We start from the raw sequence: 22,482 nt of genomic DNA on the forward strand, positions 1-22,482 counted from the left end.
AACAGAAACCCGCGAACGTACCAATCGAGTTGATAACGAACAAATCAGACGGCAATCATATTCTGAGTCATAACCTGCGATGTAGGCACGACATTGTCAAACAATTTAGTGCATCGATTTCTGTGAACTTTAGCCCACATTTTTCAGTTTTAATATTAATGTATATGGGGTTTTATTTTATTCTGTAATATGTACAGGCTGGATGGGCAAAGAAGGAATATGAATACGTTGTGTTTTCATATTTTTGTTTATGAAAAGTAAAAGATTTAAGAAAAGGGACTTATAACACAAACGGTGAAAAGTGGGTGTAGGTATACGGACATTACGTGTCGTAATGAGCACCTCTGCCTACCCCTTCGGGGATAAAAAGGCGTGACGTTGCAGAAAAGTAAAAGATTTTATATGGGTAGGTACACAAATAACTATATTTATTATACATCATTAAGCTACATCATCTACACGAGCCCTGCAAAAACCAACTCTTTCATATCATATTTTGACGGTTACGGTGGCTTCTTATACAGACGGTGTAATGAATCGTCGTCGCCGAGTGAACTAATAACAAAAATATAAGTGAAGGCCCTAGCCTCGCGTCCGGTGGCGCGTCAACCGGGTCATCGGGCAGCCTTGAGGGGACAGACGTTCAAGTCCACCGACTTTAATGACGTCACACGATCGATATTACGGAAATATCGGTAAAATTTTGACCGAAAACTAATCTGGGGTTAATTCGTGTTTTATTAAGTGGTGAGATGTCTATTGCAATTTGTCTTAGAAAATGCAATAAGTTGAGGACATTCTGAACTGATTTTATGGACTTTTTAAGGGGGGAAAATATCCAATGACTTCTCCCGCCTTTAGCGAGGCGAGAGGGAGTGTGAGGACTCTACTGACTAAAAACCACCCCGTTCCTATTGTTGCTTTTTGAACCGTAGCCCCGGTAAAACCGCTAGGTAGTCCGCAGCTCCGGATCAGGGATTTTTCGAACTTAGGATAAATTTATTTAAACCCTTGTTGTTAGTCTCGACTGATTATAATTAGACATAACAAAAAAACTATTTACATACATATAAAAGAGAAATGTATCAGAATAAGCCACTAGTAATATAATACGTGAGCCGTTATCTGGATACAATTCTACCGATGACTGAACAGACATTTGAGTCAAAAATATATTTGATGTTGTTCTATCTTCTGTAAAATGTAAAATGTTCGATCTTTTCCAAGGAGAGCTGTAATTCACTATTTCTAGTGAATTAAGTGACTTTCCGTCTTATCAGTATGAGATAAAGGATATTGTAAAAATATCTTCTATGATGCATTGTTTTTTACACGATAATATGGACAAGTAAAAGGTCACATTCTCTTGTATATATATATATTTTTATGGAATAGGAGGCAAACGAGCAAACGAGTCACCTGATGGTAAGCGATCAGCGCCGCCCATGGACACCCGCAACACCAGAGGAGTCACAGGTGCGTTGCCGGCCTTTTTTTTAAAAAGGTGTATGCTCTTTTCTTGAAGGTTTGAAGGTCGTATCAGTTCGGAAATACCGCCGACGACAGCTCATATGTTAGTAATATATACTTTTAGTCAAGTTTTTATAAAACGACTAGCAAACCCGGCGAACTCCGTTTAGCCACCAATGATTTTCCTTGTTTACCTGCTTTTCTCTTGATTTTTTCCTAAATTTTCTTTATAAATCTCACGGAGCCCGAGACCTTTCCAACGAATGCAAAACCATGGAAATCGGTTCGTGCGTTCTGGAGTTAAAACCCGACTTATTTTTATATTATAGAGAAGATTTGTCAATTACAAAAATAATTAATTAAACTTATAATAAATTAGTTTAAGCTAATCTGCATTTAGTAGTGCTATATGCAACAGATCTATTACCAGTTAAGGTTTCACAAAAAAATATAGTATTTAAAAAAAACAAGTAGTCACAAAACATAATGTTTTTTTAGGTTATCGCATACTTATCAATAGTAAACATGTAAACAATGTCAGTAGGTATTCAGGAAAGGAATGCCTGCATTGCATGTTGAATAAATTATTTAATAAACAATAAATGTGCAATATTGTTTTATGTGTTATATTAAATTGTATGTTGAAAATGGATAACTGTTTTCCTCATAAGGACAGAAATAGTTCGAATTAGAATTAATTATTACTAAATAAACTGTATTTTTCAATTTGAAAATATAACAAATGCTACAGTTTCCTAAATAAAAACTTTATACTTATTTGAATTTATAGTCATGCAAACTAGAAATGAAATTAAATTTCAGCTCAATCGGTTGAAGATATTTGCTTCAAAATTTTGTTGCAAGATTCCTTTTCACACACATACAAATTGAATTCGTTTTTAATAATATACACACCTAAATTATTTAATAAATATCCCGAACACAACACGCTCTTTTTTGTCTCTGGTGTTCTAAACTTTTAACTTCTGAAACACTAATTATATTTTAAAAAAATACTTAAACACCGCACATTTGGCTATCCAACGTCAGACTAACTCATATAAGCAAGCAATTAATTACTCTACTTCTATAATTATCATTTGTTTATTTTGTAGAGCACACTTCGCGTCGTATCTGCTTTATCAATCAACAGGACGGTGCTCTCGTAATGTGTGTAAATAAACAGCCGAAATTATAACACTACCCTTTAAGAGTTTGCTTTACGTTAAACAAGAGCGTGTTCTGCACTCTGATTGGTTGGTTTATACGAGCCGGCCAATCAGAGCGCTGAACGCGCTCTCGTTTCGATTACTTTAAATGTAAAACAAACTCGTACTAAGGGTACAGTTCAGTATTTTTCTTCAACGTTTTTGACAATATCCAACTTAATTTGGTTAGTTCCACAATGCTTCGATTTTCACTAACTAAAAGATATGTAGCTCAAAACATATAACATATATAATAAACAAAAAAAATATCAGTTAAATATACCGCGAATTTATGGGAGAGCACTGATACTGAACCTTAATTTTTTAAACTTTATACTTCACTTTTGTGATAAATTACTAAACAGATTTTGATGAAATTTCTATGGAGAGAGGTATAGAATTTCTAATTAACCGAGAATTTATGGGAGAGAACTGATACTGGTATTTAATCCTTTAAATTTCACTTTCACCATTAAAATTTTGATACTCTTTCACAGATATAGATAGAGAATTGTCACTAGAATTAAACGTTTTCACATTTCCACGAGAATAAAATCGCCAGCAAAACTATTTCAATAAATAATCACAAATATACGGTAGAAATGTCACCACTACCTCGAGTTTACTTAAACAACTATGAAAAACAGACTGGTAGGCGGAGACGTGATCTGCCAGTTAGACATCGTGCACCCACGCTTTGCTTAACAAACATGGAAATACAAGATACAAGTGTGATTGTTTCCCAGTCAGTAGGTGAACCACTTTTGTTAATAAATCTTTTGTATATAAATGAATAAGTTTTGTCTTAACAATGTAGGGGGAAATACATCGAATATAGAATATTTATGTGGATGAATTTGTGATGGCTATTGTGCCCGTGCGTATACAGGACAATGTATCGTAATACATTGCCATATATTGGATTCCGGTTGCAGTTGTAAGTAATGATGACAACGTCATAATATCCTTGAGTTAATAGTTCGCTTACGTCGCTGAAGGGGCGTAGTTGAGATGATGTGTCGTGGATATGGTGCGACGGCCTCAGGATAACGAAAAAATAAATCATGTATTTTGTTTTATTAAAAAAGTTAATTGATTAAGATTTTACTGGTTTATTGGTTTATTAATGAGATACCTAAAAAGGTTATAATCGCCCAAACGATACAAATTATTTTCTCATATGGCTAGCAGTTTTCATATACCAATACGTATGGCACAGTCACATAACACTAAACTTTAAACGATACAAATTATTTTCACCATTCAATTCTGCCTTAATAAATCAATGTATTGGCAAACACACAACACTGCTGAGGTCTTATTAAGTTCACTTTACGTTGAAAGAGATAAATCGCTTTGATTGGTTGGTTCATTGGAGCCGTCCAATCTCGTTTCGATCTCATTAAACGTAGAATAGACTCGTACTAAGCCCTCAAACCTCAATCTCTATTTGATTGAACTAAGAATAATAAGTTTTAAAACACATACAGAAGATCACGTATAACTTAATATCACCAAAACTACACACTGAACAAATATTTCGTGTACAACGCTACTCATGCGATGTGCGACGAGTACTGTGCCCAATTATTTCCTCTACACACACACACGCACACAATAATAACGTATCGTCACGACATTAGGCACACTCGTAATGGCAATAAAGTATCACAACAAATCCTAACAAATAGACAGAGACACGTGAGTTATACAACAGTTTGAATTAAATTCGTGTGCTGCTTTTGATATTATGCGGTTTTATTTGTTGTGAGGATTATATACAGATATAGTATTTGCAGTGCATATTTTATAGTACATATTTTGAGTGAATCACAGTTTAGACATTTTGAGTTTGAATAGCCATTTCCGGCTATCATCATCATCAGTCTATAAGTGGCCACTGCTGACCAAATGCCTCTTCTCACAAGGAGAAGGTTTGAGCATTAATCACCCTTGTTTAATACGGGTTGGAGATTTAAACTTATATTTAAATATCATAAACCCTTAAGATATTTCCTTCAGTCGGAAAAAGTCATATTGGTAATTGGCATTTGGTAGGTTTCGAACCCGCACTCTTATGCATGAGAAGCGCGCGGCTTAAACCACCACGACATTTTCGGTTATATTTATGTTATATTCCGGAACTGCAGAAACCAGTATATAACATAATAATTATTTACTTAAGCTAAACGTTCGACAGTCGAAATGATAATAAACATTTCATACCGTACGTACGCTTCGTCTGCAAACTTTTTTGAACTAGTATATGCTTGCTTTACTCATCAATTCATCATAAGCGCATATTATGAATACTTACTGGACTTAAGATGTAATAGTTTCTTCTAATGTGAGACACATACAATTACACTTACACATGTAACTATTTGACGAGGTAACTCGATTAGTTTCAAGTCTCACCAAGGGCTTATAGTCACGTAGCATTGTAACGTTCGCTTCCTCGATTTTCGCACTTTGAGCACCTGGTAAGGCTTGCAACTAGGCCTTTTATACATTAAAATATAATTATTAACTTACTTGAAACCTGATTGACGGCCTCAGCGATGTGACACCTGAAGACATGGCACCTATACACCGCGGACTCCTTGGTCTCGCCATGGGACCATGTGAAGGCGAAGCAGGAGGCGACCGGCGAGCCCGCGGCGCCGCGAGCGTAGAACGAGATACGATTCACCGCGTACCGTGTCATCACATTGTTTGAGTCTGCTTGGTAGAGCCTGAGGAGAATGGTTGGGAGTTAGATAATCATCATATTAACTATGTATGTACAAGACCACAGATGGAGCCCAGTAGGGGTGATGCCGACCCGGAGCTGCGGCCTGCCTAGCGGTATACCGGGGCTCCGGCTCGAAAAGCAGCAGTAGGAATGGGGTGGTTTTTGTCAGTAAGAGTCTGACATTCCCTCTCGCTTCGCCAAATGCGGGAGAAGACAATGGTTGATTCCCCCCCCCCCTCCTCAAAAAACTATATACATGACTTTCGTGAGACATACTAAATTAATTATTATGTTTTTCGAGTTCCTCGCGTAACTATTTGACCAGGAACTCGACTAGTTTCAAGCCATTTATAAGTTAACAATAAAACTATTATGGCTTGTGAACTTATTATGCAAACTATCCTATGTTTTAAACGTTAAAACCTAACGATACTTCGCAAAATACCTTGAATATCTACCCAACCTAAATACACACCATCAAGATAAGCATTAGGTATTTTTTTATTGATTGTTAGGTACATATATGACCTAATACTCAAAATAGGCACTCCCCTTAGGTTCTTCCCGTTATCATTTTTTTTTTCACTTAGATAAGCTGTTTCCAGCACCTCATGGACACATTGATGTGATTAGTTGATAAATATTAAAGATAGGCTGACCCCCTATTACATGGGACTTGTAATACAAATGGTGAAAAGTGGATGAACATTGTATAGCGGCATTACGTGCCGTAATCTGCACCTCTGCCTATATCTTTAGGGATAAAAGACGTGACGTTGAACGTTGAATTGTAATGATCCAATAGCTGTTCCTAATACTGCTAGATTTATTTGTTATTTAAGCAGCTGTTGCGCAACGAATTTCGGGATTCAATTTCTGGCTCGAACATAAGGTACACAAAAGAATTTTTAGTAGCCTCCTATTTGTCTGAAATAGTGCACAATGATAACGCAATAGATTCAACCCATCCCATAGAACACAAAATAATCAGCAAAAATAGATACTCCTAACTAGTAACACTACAACACCTACCTACTAAGAATGACAATCGATAAATTAAAAACCAAAATCATACTTACACCACTAGTCCTTGAGAGCATACTGGTATCGATATCGATACCGCGATCCCATCTCTACTTTCTGGCATAGAGCTGAGCTCCTTCATGATGCGTTGGATGTCACTCTCTGATTTGGGGTCCGATATATTCTGCGCGCCGAGGTAACTGACACCGCTGAACCTCGTGCACTCTTGGTCTACGTCTGAAACTGGTCAAATTCCAATAAAGACTGGGAATATTTTCTTAAATGGACTATGTCACCCCTAGTATCATCGAAATCAGAGTCGACTGCTAGACTATGGATCTCCTACATATCTTGTAAGTAACGCATGGAAATAGCAGCTTAAAAGATTCGTGTTTATAAGAGCTGCTAATTTCCAAATGGAATTATTCATTCCATTTGTCATGAATTTTTGAAAAACATACAACATTTTTATTTTAATAAGCATAATCAAGTCTATCTTTTTTTAAGACGTTTTGTTAAAATTTCATCTATTCGTTTACTTCCAAACCTATGTATCACGATTGTAATCTTCGTACATACGAGTCGTTATGAAATCGATTATTGTTAACTCGTCAAAGCTCATAAATCACAGTTACACTAATGTCAAATAAGTCGACAGGCTGACAGCTGTCTGACCTTAGACTGCCTCCAAATATACAGAAATAACAGAACAGTATTTACTAAAAATATTCAAGTTTAGTTCACTGAAGTTTGATTCAAATAAAGAAAATATTGAGTAATCATAATAGCCAACACATTAGTTCGATAACATCATAAACTCGCGCCTTTGTGTACAAGGGGTAGGCGGGAACCTACACAGCGCCATCTAGTACGATCCTTACACACTTTTTTAGCCTCCATCACATGCATGCATCTGGTCGTACGCTCAGCTGTTATAAAAAGCCAGCTGCGTGGTAAACTTAACTTAAACGCGCCGAATAATACCCGGCACCTGGCCTTTTTGTTATTAAACAAAAAAAAATCGTTGCCCCACACTACCATTTTCTCCTACGTCATGGGTTCGTTTACAAATACAAATTTCGCAAACACAGTGAATACATCCAGCATTTTTCTATAATCTATTGTTTAAACATTACTCCGGAGTCTAATCCCGAATAATAATTTGTACATCACAAAAAGGATTGATCCGTGCAGGAATCGAAGCCGTGTTACATTACGTAGCAGCGTAGAGTCCAGTCAATATGCCAATTATGAAGTAGCTTTTACAAGCTTTTATTTAACTTGCAAAGTTGCAATATACGTATGTATGAATACATGTGTGTGAACTGGAATCTTGCAACTGAATTTTGAAGCAAGTATCTTCAACCGATTGAGCTCAATTTTATTTGCTATGGGTAAATGCTTAACTGTTCAATTAATAAATAGAAGCTTATCCCAAGATAATTAAGCATCTCGTAAAATAATTTATAACATTGTTAGGTGGTCTATTGTACAAATTGTGGCATCAAGAATGTTTCCGCATCTCTCAGTCGGCTTCGTTTAAAAATAATACTTTAACATCAAGTATAGAAAGTTAGCCTGCACCCTATTGTTCTCGGAAGGGGTGGGCAAAAAAGTGTTTTACCTGAACCAAAAAGGACCCCATGTTTGGCAGTCACAATTTGCGAAAATTCGACCTAAAATAACTTAGTTGACGATTTTTTGTGGCAGACTGCCAATGACCATGCTTATCTTTTGACTTTAACCGAACAAACTATTTCTAAAATTCGGTTTAGTATTGAGTATACTTAGTGCCTTCATGGGCGAAATTTATAGTAATTAATCATTATTAACCGTTGCAGATTATATTTTGGATTAAAATCGTTTATTAATGTGAAGATTTGTCAAAAATGTAGGCCCGGGCGAAATTTATAGTAATTAATCATCATTAACGAATGCAAATTATATTTCGGATTAAATTCGTTTATTAATTTGTCAAAAAGTGAGGCCATCACACATTTTAACTATCAGCAAATTGATATATAATCGTAATACAAGACAATCACCTTCATCATCGCTCTCCGTGGGTTTCATGTGGTCGTGTTTCTCAGTGGGGGAGGGAGTAGACACGTCCGCAGACGTAGCACTGTCCATCATTTCGTAGAACTTGGAACCGCCGACCAGCCGGCAGGAATCCTGGAAAATAGAAGAAATAATACATTATAATATTATTTTATAATAGAGATTCCAGCGAGATTTCACCCGTTCTGCTCGGTTCCTATTGATCGTAGAGTGATGTTTTAGCCTATAACATTCCTCGATAAATGGACTATCTAATACAAAATATTTAATTAATTCGGGCCAGTAGTTCCGAAGATTAGCGCGTCCAAACAAACAAACAAATAAATTCTTCAGCTTTAAATAATAGTAATAAGATTATTGCCACAGCGAAAAGATGAAAAAAATAATGTTGTGTTTTTTATGGAAAAGGATAGTTCATCTGATGATAAGCAATCGGCGCCCCCCATGAACACTCCTCATACCAAAGGATTTACAAGTAACCGGCTCTTCAGAGATTTTTGAAGTGTTTTATAAAAAATATGTTTATACTTAAACATAATTATTATTTCTATGTACATAATAATATGCTATTACTATAACTATGTATGTATTTAATGAACTGAAATCAGTTTTCTTTTAACTACAAATCAAACTAAGTTTCTAAATGTCCCTCAAAAATGAATATAATAGCGTACCCTTTATACACTATATACAAACGCTGGAACGGACTGCCCCAACACAAATACCGAACAATGTAGGTAACTAGGTACATAATAAACAATGGGATAAGGGTTGCGTTAAAGGTCAACGTATTAAGGTCATTACCTTTTGCCATTATTTTAGCAATCAAAACCACTTTAGTATCATGAATAAAGGATTCATTAAATTGTTTAACACTAGCTGTCCCGGCATCCGGAGCTACGGACTACCTAGCGAGTTTACCGGGGCTCTGGCTTGAAAAGCAGGAGCATGGAACGGGGTGATTTTTAGTCATAAGAGTCTGTCACTCCTTCCCGCTTCACTCAAGGCGAGAGAAGTGATTGGATGATTTTCCCCCGCAAAAAAATTAGAAAAGTTAACTTGTTTAACACTGCTACCTGTCCCGGCAAACTTCGTACCGCCTCAAATATTTTTTCGCACCTTTTTAAACCTTGCCTGGACTTCCTAAGTAATTCAAGACCAAAATTTGCTAAACCGGTCCAGCCGTTCTCAAGTTTTAGCGAGATTAACGAACAGCAATTGATTCAAATTTGTTATGAACTATATAAGAAGTAAGACTGATTGTTACTACACAGTTGGTGATCAGCTGCTGTTTCGGGTTCGATTCCTGTACGCAACAATCCTTTGTGTGTTTCACAAATGGCTGTTGCGGGTCTGGGTATTTTGGGTATTGTATATGAAATTATATGTTGGTGGGCAAAACAACAAAATAATAATTCCCATATTGTAAGGACTTATACAGGAATAACGAATGTTTACTTCACTGACTCACGATTAAATTTATTAATAAATGAATGAATAATTATCACAGTTTTGTTGACGACAATTACATTATGAAACTGAAATATTATTTGATGAGCCGTTTAGCTCTATAGTCGTACTAGTTATCTCGATATCAAACATCCTATATTAATCCAGGTCATGGCGTATCTTTTTGTTGAATTTCATCTAAACCCGTTCAGCAGTTGTGTATTAAATGGGTCGTATACAATTATACATACAAAATACATTTTCACAATGACATATACTATCTACAATAGTATTACAGACTGGTAAAAAAGTGCTAAGAATTTGCATTTCATTTCAGCTAAAGTTCAGTTTCTAAATGTCAATTTGTATTGGTAGAAATGTGTACATTTTGTTCAGTATTTCGGCAAATGTCAGCTAAAAAGACAATGCCCATATATATACCTTTTTCCTTATATTTCTATAAATAGGGACTGTGGTGCATATTTAAGGTACTTTACTGTGCCTACTTTAAAGTGATTTTTAATTTTTCACCCAACTGTAGGAATTGTGTATCTTATTATTGTACTTGTACAAAAAAATAACTTAACCTGTCTTCTACGGGGGTAGGCAGAGACATAACTAATCTTACATACCTCCTACTTACCTTTTTAACACTACTCTTTTCAGTATATAAATAGGTAGACGAAATATATAAAGCTATTCTTTAGATATTTGTCAACCTATTCGTAGTTCTATAGAATAAAACTGAAGCCACATAAAACACTAGATTTTATAGCTAAAAGGACCTTAGTAAAGGAAAACCTGTTATGCATTTTCTCGCAACAAAGAAATTATTGCACAAAACGATATCTTATTATAATCCTTAATTACAAAAACATAAGAAACGTAATAGCATGAAGATTATTATAATAATTATTTTAATTTTTATGTAACTTTTTTATGTAACTTATATGCATAGAATTCGTTACACACTTTCCTTGTTTATAAAGAAATATATAATTAAAAATTACCTTTCTTATTATTTGCGAGAATCTGTTAGTCCACGTCATATTTAGTTGTTTCACTCACTAATTCACGAACTAATATAAATATTTTAATGTTAATTAATCACAATATTATAAAACCAAGTCCGAATGTAAGTGTAAATAATTTTTCACTACATTTGATACGTCTGCCTGCCATGGATTGAATACTAAACTGTTTATATTCCTTCCTATGAATCATATCGGCAACCGCAACTTTATACACCCATACATACAACAGGGCTATACATACAGTTTTAAAATACATAATATAGTATATCTTTACTGTAGAAATGGTATACTACTGAAATATACTGTATAATCATTGAGGCGGGTGATAACAGCTCGATAAAAAGCATTCATTGATTTCGAGTTATCTAGACAGTTTAGTTTCTTATATTAAATAACAATTAATCTGTATTAAGCAATAACTGGCGAGCTGGATCATGAGGAAAACGACAATACCTTGCTTCAATCAGAGTGGAAACGGCCATTTAAAATGTATGAACATCGTACTATTTCGGTAAGCAGACTTTAATAATATAAGGAATCGATTGTTACCTTCCCATTCACAATGATAGTCGCCATGTCCTTCGCCTTATTAGTAAACAAAACCCAACCTTATTCACTTAATTACATCGTCAAAAGGTCGTTAGCACAACACTAAGTTCCATAAAGTTCTTTTTTTAAACACAAGATACCAGGTATTTTCTGGCCGGTATTTTTATGATGTAATAAGAGGCACTGTCCAAGCGTATGTAGAGGTGACCGTCCCGGCGCTGGTAACAAGCTTAATGGGCACACAATGACTGGAAACCAAAACAACCCGGCGACAATTATCGTACGCGAGCGCCAATTGTAACACATAGAACACACTGACTGAAAAATACTACATAAAGTGCTATTTCTTAATGAATATGCTAATACTTCCAATATAACAAAGCAATTAATTTTAGTTACACTTCTATATCAGAATAAAAAATATTTCGCGATAAATGTTTCAGATAAGACGTCAGCACAACACGTGGGAGCAACTTAATCTGCATGCGTTTTTATTTACAATACAATGCTGGCATTAAGGTTTATAATCGTTTGACCTCTAAACGGATTAGATGTTCATTCCTAATAATAGAACTGTCATAAAATGAGGATATCTGTTATATTATTTAAAGGGAAATTGAGTTCAGTAATTAGGAACATGATTAATTTTTTAATTGATTTCCTAATTGCTGATTAGGTAGTAACATGAGTCTTCATCCTCGAACATATCACAGCATCTATAGTATTATAATTGCAGCTATCTAAGCAACTAAATCTCCGAAATGACTACACCGAATTGGGTGAGATAGACAGATGTATCATCAGAAATATTTCCGAACCTTTATCCGACTTGAATTTGACGCAAACGTAGCTTCCGTAGCACTTATCTAATAACGTTTGTTACGAATATAGTATGTCAGCGGCACAGTTGAATCATCATTATCAACTGTGACCATCTACAGCTTCATACATAACTACTAATACAATGACGAAGGCATCGTGAGAATGCCAGTGAGATGTTTAGCTTAGTTTAGTTTAGACATTGATGTTCGTCGCGTATTGTTTTAACACTCAAGAATGCTAGCAAGTACCCATCTTCTTTGCTCAGTAATGTTGTGCAACAATGTGTCAACGATAAGAACGGGTGTGGCCTATTATTTGCAAATTTGAATCACCAGGAGACACAGACAGCGGTCAGTGACTCGAAAATAACACAATTGAGGTAATTTTTCGAGACTTCCCGAAAAAAAGGTCGTGCGAAAACTTGGTCTGTTTTTTCTGACACACCAAAATATCGACACCTATTTCGATGTTTTTTTTAACAAAATGCAGGTAGAGTTGCATAGAGATGTTCTACTGGACTTTTATAAATTACATTTTATATTTTATACGTAGGTATAGTCACGAGTCCAGATGTTATGTAAATTATTAAACAAAATTAATCTAATTTGAATTTTATATTTACCACATCTCTACATTATTCTTTTTTTAATCCGAGCCAATGCAAAGGTAACTGACCGGACAGCCTTGTACTTAGATAAAATATCAACGTTTACTTCGAATGAGGTTTAATATCAAGGACTCGAATATTCCGGTGTGAATATTTGCAGACGTTGTATTCTCGGCCTATTTTGAAGTTCACAGATAACAGAACGCTAACAGGCACTTAGTCCACATTTTAACTGACCCATGATTAGAACATTACGCAAGTTTACGATCTCGTATAACATTTGATGGATAATGAAACTGTATTATGTATGGCCGATAAACCAATTAGGTTTAACGGCTCTGAAGCCGATTACGTAGATTCAGGAAGTAACGTAGTGTATAAACCTACACCTCACATTATGGGAATAATTGGCATTAGTTCATGAAAATGGCATTTTCGATAAGGCTGCAACATTTTATTACTGGTTTGTAAATCGTTCTATTTCAAAACAATTGCAACTGTTGTAACTGTATCGATTCCTAAGCCCCTCACTACTGATAAATCCAGAATGAAGCAAATATTTTTCCAGCTGTCATAATATGCAATATTTTAATATAACAATATTTACACTGGAGGGAACCAACGCGATTTGTATTAAAGGTGTGTCGTTTATAAAGTGCAGTGATACTTTACTGTTTAGCTTTAGTAAGAAATGGCGCTAGTGTCGTTTTTAAGGGACTACGTGCTTCTGATACTTTTTATCTGCACTGAGCAAGCGTGGTGATTAGTGCTCAAACCTTCTCCGTGTGAAAAGAGACCTTTGATCAGCAATGGCCATTTATAGGCTGATGATGTGATTCAGATTTCATATTGTTTTAAAGTAATGGTATCAATCTCTAATAAACCCGTAAGTATTTTATTTCAAACCCGCATTAATCTTCATTATTACTGCATCACAAAGGAATTCGACCATTCCAAATATTTTTACAGAAGGATTCAGATCAACCTTTTCAAAGCAACCTCTGTCGTTGGTCCACGTGGTTAGAACATAACACTGAATTATTTCATTAACCCGTAATACGGGGCGCAGATATACGCCAGACACAATGATTTTTCTATTGTGTCTAGTTAATAGCACCGATTTCGCGTTGAGTTTATTAGTACTAATTATGACGACCGGCAGTAATATTGTAAGTTGGTAATAGTGTATTGTTTGTTTGTATTGTACATATTTACCTTGGAAACACCTATGTATGAAGTAGAATGTTATCATTTATTGTACTACAAATACCACAACATTGTTTGTTATACTGCGATTTTTCTTAGTAACTTGTAAGTTATAGTCTTTGTACAATCAAAGTAGAGACTATGTTTAATAAAGATATTTATGCTGCGAGGATGATAGATGATATGATGATAGGCTAAGCAATGAAACTATGTGACCGTTTACCCTGATACTAAGCTATGTATCGGTGCAAGGAAGATGTACTATGAAGGTGTGCTGCCGGAAAGTAGCTGTGCGAGAAAGATACGCAGTTCCAGTATGAGATGTATCGAGAGTAGGGAAACTATCCATAGCACGCATCCATAGGACATATCTGTCCATATAAAATAATAGATCTTAGTTGAACCCGTTTCCAACAGTACTAAGTCGTGTGTACCAATAATGATGACTGGTGAAAGCCAAACGTATTCACAGCAACGTAGCATAGCACCCTAAGAATCTGCCGGTGGAAAATTTCGTATTGCCAAAACTTGCAAGGACCACTTTAATCAATACGTTTAACTCAATAGTACTGGATAGGTCACCGTGATGAGTTCACAAAAGGTCGTGAACCCTTGCCACGAGGTGAACAAGCTACACAGTACCTACTCTATTCAAAGACACAAAATCTAGCTGAAATCACTGAACTCACCAGCATGATCCCAGTACGTATTTAATTCACAGTGCACATAACTACGTACAAAACGAACATGTATCTATATGAAGTGTGCAGGGAACAATAAAGTTGATCAGCTCGCCGCGCTAAACCAATTTACCGCGGGAATTGGTGTCCCACTTGCAAGTTTTATGGTCAAATAAACTCAAATAGTACGTAATATACCATAGTCGCACTATCGCTACGTTCGTTACAGTTATATTGCATTTTAACAATCCGTTTATCCCGCGTACACACGTAACACTATGTACGTAAGAAAAGCATATCAATGCGTTTTATTTCGATGTGGAAATTATGTACGTACGTACGTATACCCGTCTACGCGTTTAAGCGGCATTTTACGATCATCTGCGTAGGATTTGTCATTGAAGTTTCATCTTAATTCTGTGTGTAATTAGGTGCATAGGTACTACGGCTTACTGCTGTTGCATTTATGCATGTTTTAATAAGGTAACATTCAATTGACACCCACACAAGTGCTAGTAATCTCAAGTAGGTACCGTAAAATTGGGAGTAATAAACTCTGAAAGGAATCCTAATGTTGAATAAACGTGGGCTGGAAAGGACTTAATATTATTTTTTCTCTTATAGTTCTGGCTTTTTCTTAATTAACTTAATATTATTCCAGTTATTTGGCTATTTCTGTGTTTTATTCATCTAGAGTTTATCTACGAAGACAGCAGATACCTTCTGTCCTTCACAACTCTTGATTAAATCAATTGCCGACAAGTTTTGCATGACAGTCGCATAACCGTGGTAACGTTGAACGTTTCAAACATGGAGGGGACTACAGATGTTATGAAGAGGCAAACTAGACCTACAGACAGGCCACGGTAAGCGGGACTTAACCTTATAAACGACGGGTCAACGGTTGGTAACAAAGAGAGAGAGAATAAATCTAAGTATGTTATAAAGCTGAAGAGTTCGTTTGTTTGATCGCGCTAATGTCCACAACTACTGGATCGATTTGAAAAAATATTTCTGTTTTTGATAGTTTAAGTACCGCGGAATATTATAAAACATCATACTACAAATGAACTGAAATGACTAGTTATAAATAAAATAACTAAGTGCATTCAGTTTTTCTTAGTAACGCTATAAACTCAATACGATAACACACTTTCTTTGATATCCTTGTCTTATCTCAAGATAATAAATCTGAGGTAACTACTTAGTCATTGCTTAGGTCTACAAGCTAACACTAAAAGTTATTCCAAGGCAAATAATGTTTAAGGAACTGGTATTTGCTGTATAAGTGCGAAATACTCTTGACTGGTTTTAGTTATAAGAAACAGTAACGATTAGATTACTGCCTGTGCCTAGTGATTAGATTTTAGAGCGAAACCATAGTCACAAATTACTAAATACCTAGGAAGTAAGTAAGTATTAGGCATGCGATGAACTCCCAAGTTGTGATTTGCAAATTAAACTACATAAGTAGGTACCATTAGTTTTGAAATAGGTTTCTTCAGTTTTACTATTGCAAGTAGACTGGCGTCTAAATATCTAGAACACTACGTCGATAAACCGATTGATGGCATGACAAATAAATATTTCAAACAACAATGTTCAGTTTTCAAGTTATAACAAAATAACAGACAAAGGAAATAAAGTAAGAAATCGCATAAAAGAAAGCATTGTTACTTTTTTATTATTTGATAGCTTTTAAGTAAACTAAACAGCTAACAATCATATAACCTTGACACAGTTGTAAAACATCCTTGAATCAGGTTTAACCTTGGGGGGACTGACAGAGGTGTACTTAACCTACGTTACGTGTCTGTGTAGTATTTAGTAGGTAGATAAGTAGTACTAGTGCAATATTTTTTACGGTATAAGGGAAATATCGAGCAGCCATGTCACTTGGTAGAAAATGATGAGTGCAAGCCATGGGCACAAACACCAGGGGGCTTATAAGTATGTTGTCGGCCTTTTAAACACAACAAGGTCATCGAAGGTCGTAGTTGTATTAAAACGGGATACTTTCCATGTTTATTGGATACGGATCCATGATCAATGATCATGGCGCTTGCAACAATGCCGAAATATCGGAAACTCACAGAAATTAATAAGCATGGTAAATATCCCGTTTTAAGTTCTAATAATATTACTAGTGACCATGTCAGTTTAAAAACTTATAGGTTATTGAGACCTATGTATTGTTACAGGGCGTAAATCGAGAATTTATGAGAATGGAGCCATACTTTCATACTCAGTGATCACGGTAGAGAATACTAGACCAATGATAGTAGAATTGCATAATAAAATAAATACTTCAAGTCAGTTCAGCCCAGTCTACAAGGAAGGATTATAAATACATAATACGTACGTAGCTACGTCTTACGTAACGAGTGCGCCCGAGTGCAGTGTAATGCGATTTATCAAAACGATGCAATAGGTGGTCTGTTGGGGAACTATAATAATACAATAGATCGACCTTGCGGAGCCATTTTCTCTAGCATTGTTACAAATTGTACTACGATGCGATATTTTACGCAAAACTAGAGAAAAATGCGTTTATTTTTCGTTGTAGGAAATAAAACGTATTATACTTGAATGCAATGCCTGAATGAAACATTATTCCCACTTACAACAATTATTATTTTAATATCCATCTCGTTATAATACAGAAACTAGACGAACCTAGAATCGAAACTGTAGCTACGATTCTATTGAGAAATTCGAGACCGAAAACCATCAAATATATTTATAGAGATCAAGTAAAAATACAAATGTATATTGTGAATTGAAAATTAAATCAATTTGCATAATTAGGTACTTAAATTTGGATATTTTATCCTTCCCTGTAGCCATTATAATACTAGGTAATGCAATAATTATTACCTACACACTAGGTATGTACTAGCAGGGCAAGGTTTACATTCACATGTCATGTCAAAGTGCTCCAGTTTTTTGTTATGAATGTAGGTAAGGTAGTATGTATAGGTATTCATACAACAGACAATAGGGGCCAGATAGCACAGTAATTGCATATTGCACACATTATAGCTAGAGCACTGCAATAACTACTGTTTAAAAAATATAACCATTTTGGTAAGGAATCATTCAGTGCAATATTCAAATGCTTTATAGTTAACTTCTATAAGTGATTCTATTATATTATTCCTTTCCTGTGACAACATTAAATAAATAAATGCCTTACTTATTGTGAACCATTTACTTAATTGCATAACTAGATAAATATTATACATAATATAATATGTATTCTTACACTATAATATATAAGAAGGAAACAAAACAACAACATAGTTGCACTTTCTGATTTATCAACTAACTAGTTTTTGTTAATTGTATTGATTAATTTTATCAGGCCATAATGTAATACAAATTATAAAGGTCATTAGACCTTTCCACTAAAGTGTTAAGATAATAAAGTTATTATAATATTTACAAATTTCACTGATAAGTTTACCTTTGCACTGATTGAGTTCCTATTTGAGTTACATACATTTAAAGTATATAAAGTTTTGTTTGTGAATATTTAAATTAATTTACCTGCATTAGTAAAACAAATAACTATTTTGCTGACTAGATTGGAAAAACACTAGAAAAAGACCAGAAATTTAGCTGCTGCCAATTTCCCATTAGACAAAAGTTTTAAATTATGTATGAAAATGCTAAATAAAACATACCTGATCAGTCAATGAGTTGTTCTGTACTGTGGCGCCCTCAACGTCACTCATCCTCCCCTCCGTGTCACTCTCTACCTCGAAGATAACCTTATACAGGTCTAAGCCCTCAGGTACGTTAGCTTCGATATTGGCCTCTGGTCTGATTGTCAGCTCTTGGTTAATCAGCTGACTGCGGCTCACACGGAGAGAGCTCTGTAATGTCTCTGTTATTGCCTAAAATAAAAGACAATTTCAAAGTCTTTGTTGTATAATATAGGTCTGTATTAATTCAAGATAAAGAAACAATAATTTTCATTGAACCATGTTTAAATTAATGTATAGATAACTATTACAAATGCACAGTATATAAAAACATCAACTGCACACACATGCATAACAAATGAGATCTGTTATCATAAAAAAAATAACAGACCTTTAGCTACACAACATTTTTTTTTTATTCTGCATTTAAATTTCAAACTCTCATGCAGTATAAAAAAAATGGACAAAGCATTCTACAGCTGTTGCAAGTCTATGGTTTGTGTAATAATAATACCAGCCACAACAATTGAACAAATAACAATTATGTTATTTGCCTAACACAGAGAATGTATGATTACTTTCAAAGATAACTTTTAGGTAATTTATTATAAGAATTTAACTAATTATTGATTAAATCACTAAATGAATAACCTATTAATAAAAAAATAACCACATTCCATTATTTTCATGTTTTATATATAAACTATTACCAAGACTTTTTATTTTCTCAGTACAGGACAAGAGCACAATTCAAGGTCAAGTTATTAAAAAGTTTATTTAATCTATGGGAAAGGATCAAGTTCATGGTTCAGGGTTGTAATCAAACCTTTATTTGTTTTAATTAACTATCATAGAAGTTCCTAGTTAAAGATAACAAAGTTTATGTTTATATTCAATTAATAGTGTGGTTACAAAGATACTTGAATAATTGATTGACATATTAGTCATTTACAATCAATTATAATTATTCCTGGACCATAAATGTGTATAATTTTAAATTTAGAAACACAGGTTTTCCTCTTCATAGCTACACAAACACATGTAACTTAATATTCCCGACAGGTTAAGAGAGCAAACAAAAAACTCGTTTATATGCAGTTATATTATGTATGTAAATAATACACAATGCCAGGCTCACTTACCTGACGACTGTAATACTGTTCAACAAACAGCCCTCAGATTGAAGTATCCCCAGTCTCATTTACATTTTAAAGTGCATTCTTACATGCGAAATGATGAAAAACCGAGTGAAAAACTAACATTGTGCACTTACGTCGCTCAAGATGTCCTCCAGGTCGCAACAAATATTTGTGTTGAAAACGGGTGTTGGACTCGGCGAGCGTGATCGATCACAGTAATAATCTATATCTACCGGGTCCAATACCTCTTTTGTTCTATATTCATTGAACTCCATTACTGCATGCTGTTGAGAAACATTCACAAAAACTATATATTTCACAAACACTGCTACATTATGCGATACAGGTCGAGCACAAAAACATTGTTATAACATAAATATCACATCGCAACACAATACAAGCTTACCCATTGAATTTTAGGTTCTCTCGCGAGAACAAAACATTATAACAAACGACCCTTTTTTTCAACTTAGCAAAATTAATAAAAAAAACTGCGGTAGGTAGGTATTTACCGATAAATGAGATGAATTGATTGAAGAAAACAAAACGTCAAATTAAAAATGTCAGCTAAAAAACTCCGTTCCACGCAAAAAATACTGAAAGCATGGCAATATGATTATATTATTTTTCAGAAAAAATAATATTATTTCAACCAAATTACTCTTCTAATCTTTTAACCCAAATTATAATAAGATAATGGCCATCTATCAGTATTTTTACTCAATTTAACTGTTCTTTTCTATTATCACATTTCCCTTTGTCCTACATTATGTGGAATACCTTACCGTAAATTTCCATAAAATATTAAAAAAATATCCCAAAATGAACGACACAGGCACACTTCCTTACAGCTGAGCGGACAAATAAAAACTAATGTTTTGCAAAATGTGTGCCTCATAAACTGTCCAAAAAAATCACCATAGATTTCAAGTTCAAGATCGCATAATGAATGGCCGGCATGGCAAAGCGAAATATTTTGAATATCCGAATGACCTACAAATATTTTCTCTATGGTCTATGGATGCTCTATGTCTATGGTAATATGTCAAAGACGGCGTCCGTTTGTAACGTCATGTCGTGTTTGTAATTTTGAAAATATTTACTTGCGTTTCATTAAAAAGTTGATGAAATCAGTTTGAAAATTGGTGAAAGTGATAATAATGGATAATTCGATTAATGAAACAGAGGCACATCAATCTTTCCGATCTCCACCTCGGCGAAGACGTTCAACATTCTTCGAAAGAAGGGATTCGATAGGTGCGCGGTAATTTGTGCATTGTATTTGAAATTGTGAACTTATAAGACTGTTTATTTATGAAAAATCTACTTGCCGTGGTCATATATTATGTTAAAGCATTATTTAACTGGTATATTTGCTTTCAGTGCCACACGCAATGACTGAAAACTTAAACCCAAATAAGAAAGAGGCTGGAGCAAATGAAAGGCACTCTGAGGATCTCACAAGGTATAGAAGAGCTTGCTAGGTTACCAACAAACAATATACAGGTATCTGCTATGTGACATAACGGAAAGTTAACTGTTTACTTGATTGTTTATAGATATTATGAGAAACTTCTAGCTGAGAAAGAAATGTGGAAGAAGGAAGTAAACGAGAGGAGAAACAAGTACCATGACTTGAGACAGTGAGTGTTAATCTTATTTGTTTTTATTGTTGATATTTTTTCTATTTATTTTGTTTATTTACTAAGTTAAACCTAGTGCAATAAGTAAATAAAAATAATCCATTAAGTTTTTAAGTTATTCATACTTCTACACTGTATAAACATGCACTTCAGGAACATGCATCAATTGCATACTTACAATCAAATTATGTATCCATGTCATTGATTATGTTTCTAAATACTTTTCTTTTTTCACAGACAATACCAGATGGCTGTAAAAGCATCCAGTCGATCAAGAATGTCTTATGCTGCACTATCTAATGAAGACATCGAATTTATCAAAGGAAAACCAAACATATCCAAACTTGTTGACAGTCAACAGAAACTTCACAAATCTGTGCTGGAGACCCGAGCATTATATCGAAGGGCAAACGAACTTGATAACATAATATTGACACAGAGTGAAAATATTGTCAGTATGGTCACAGATTACATATTAGAAAACAGTACTGTTGGGCCAACAGAATGACCGTGACACAACCTCCTTGGTGTTTATAAATAGAATAAAAAAAATATCTCTTGCAACTGGCTCAAAAGAATAAGTGCAATCTCAGAAATAAGGATGCATTACAAATGCATTGTCTGTTAACAGTAAAAGTACATTATGTAAATAATAGTAATAAAATCTGAAATGTCAAAAAATATCCTTGTACAAATATTGTGCCATAAGTGTAAGAGATATTATTGTAACTCTATAAATATTAGTTGCATAGTTGCCAAGTTGTCTGGTGGCAATATTTAATCTGTAGGTTAGTGTAGCAACAATCTGTTCTATATCAGCAGATATTAGTTGTAAATATTATAGTGTAATCATTAATTAATTGTGTAAATATTTTTATAATAAAAAGACTAACATGATTTCAATTTGTTTTCTTGCTTATTTAATTATGTAGTTTTGTGGTAGTAATGTTTTAAGGAAAACACTAAAAAGGCATGCCCAAGTCATTGCACTTTTTAGGAAAAATGCTATAGATAGGTATACTATATAGGTAGACTTATTTATTATCCACTCATTATTTTCTGTTGTATGGTGATATTAATGTCAATTTTAGTAGATATTCAACCTTATTTCAATAAAGTTGCCAATGAATCATTACAACTAAACAACAAA

General features: G+C 34.5%; 2 protein-coding genes across 9 annotated transcripts in view; one reads left to right on the plus strand and one right to left on the minus strand.

Moving 5' to 3' along the window:
- LOC118262448 (rab GTPase-activating protein 1-like) overlaps positions 1-20,251 on the minus strand; it is a 37,621-nt gene extending 17,370 nt beyond the window's left edge. For 3 of the 8 annotated variants that reach the window (XM_035573796.2, XM_035573795.2, XM_035573798.2), the window contains exons 1-6: positions 20,096-20,251; positions 19,824-19,973; positions 18,530-18,742; positions 8,481-8,610; positions 6,492-6,678; positions 5,214-5,413 (exon numbers count right to left, since the gene is read on the minus strand). In XM_035573796.2, coding sequence (XP_035429689.2) covers positions 5,214-5,413; positions 6,492-6,678; positions 8,481-8,610; positions 18,530-18,742; positions 19,824-19,964 — 871 coding nt within the window. In that variant the 5' untranslated portion in view covers positions 19,965-19,973; positions 20,096-20,251. Of the gene's footprint in view, positions 1-5,213; positions 5,414-6,491; positions 6,679-8,480; positions 8,611-10,955; positions 11,133-11,528; positions 11,887-18,529; positions 18,743-19,810; positions 19,974-20,095 lie in introns of those variants that run through there. The other 5 variants (XM_035573797.2, XM_035573799.2, XM_050697560.1 and 2 more) reach the window with 5 other exon arrangements.
- Positions 20,252-20,714: 463 nt separating this feature from the next.
- Positions 20,715-22,229, plus strand: LOC118262449 (uncharacterized). Its single transcript, XM_035573803.2, has 4 exons — positions 20,715-20,946; positions 21,073-21,154; positions 21,249-21,332; positions 21,570-22,229. The coding sequence occupies exons 1-4, from the start codon at positions 20,850-20,852 to the stop codon at positions 21,838-21,840; spliced, it is 534 nt and encodes a 177-aa protein (XP_035429696.2). The 5' UTR covers positions 20,715-20,849; the 3' UTR covers positions 21,841-22,229.
- The last annotated feature ends 253 nt before the right edge of the window (positions 22,230-22,482 follow it).

Source organism: Spodoptera frugiperda, chromosome 12 (assembly GCF_023101765.2).
Source record: "Spodoptera frugiperda isolate SF20-4 chromosome 12, AGI-APGP_CSIRO_Sfru_2.0, whole genome shotgun sequence".
NCBI classification, from domain to species: Eukaryota; Metazoa; Arthropoda; class Insecta; order Lepidoptera; family Noctuidae; genus Spodoptera; species Spodoptera frugiperda.

What these genes read in the sequence shown, in the direction of transcription:
- LOC118262449 (XM_035573803.2), top strand. Translation starts at nt 20,850, where the DNA reads ATGGATAATTCGATTAATGAAACAGAGGCACATCAATCTTTCCGATCT. An exon ending in CGAAAGAAGGGATTCGATAG is followed by an intron (nt 20,947 to 21,072) that starts GTGCGCGGTAAT and finishes ATTTGCTTTCAG; the next exon opens with TGCCACACGCAATGACTGAA. An exon ending in AAGTACCATGACTTGAGACA is followed by an intron (nt 21,333 to 21,569) that starts GTGAGTGTTAAT and finishes CTTTTTTCACAG; the next exon opens with ACAATACCAGATGGCTGTAA.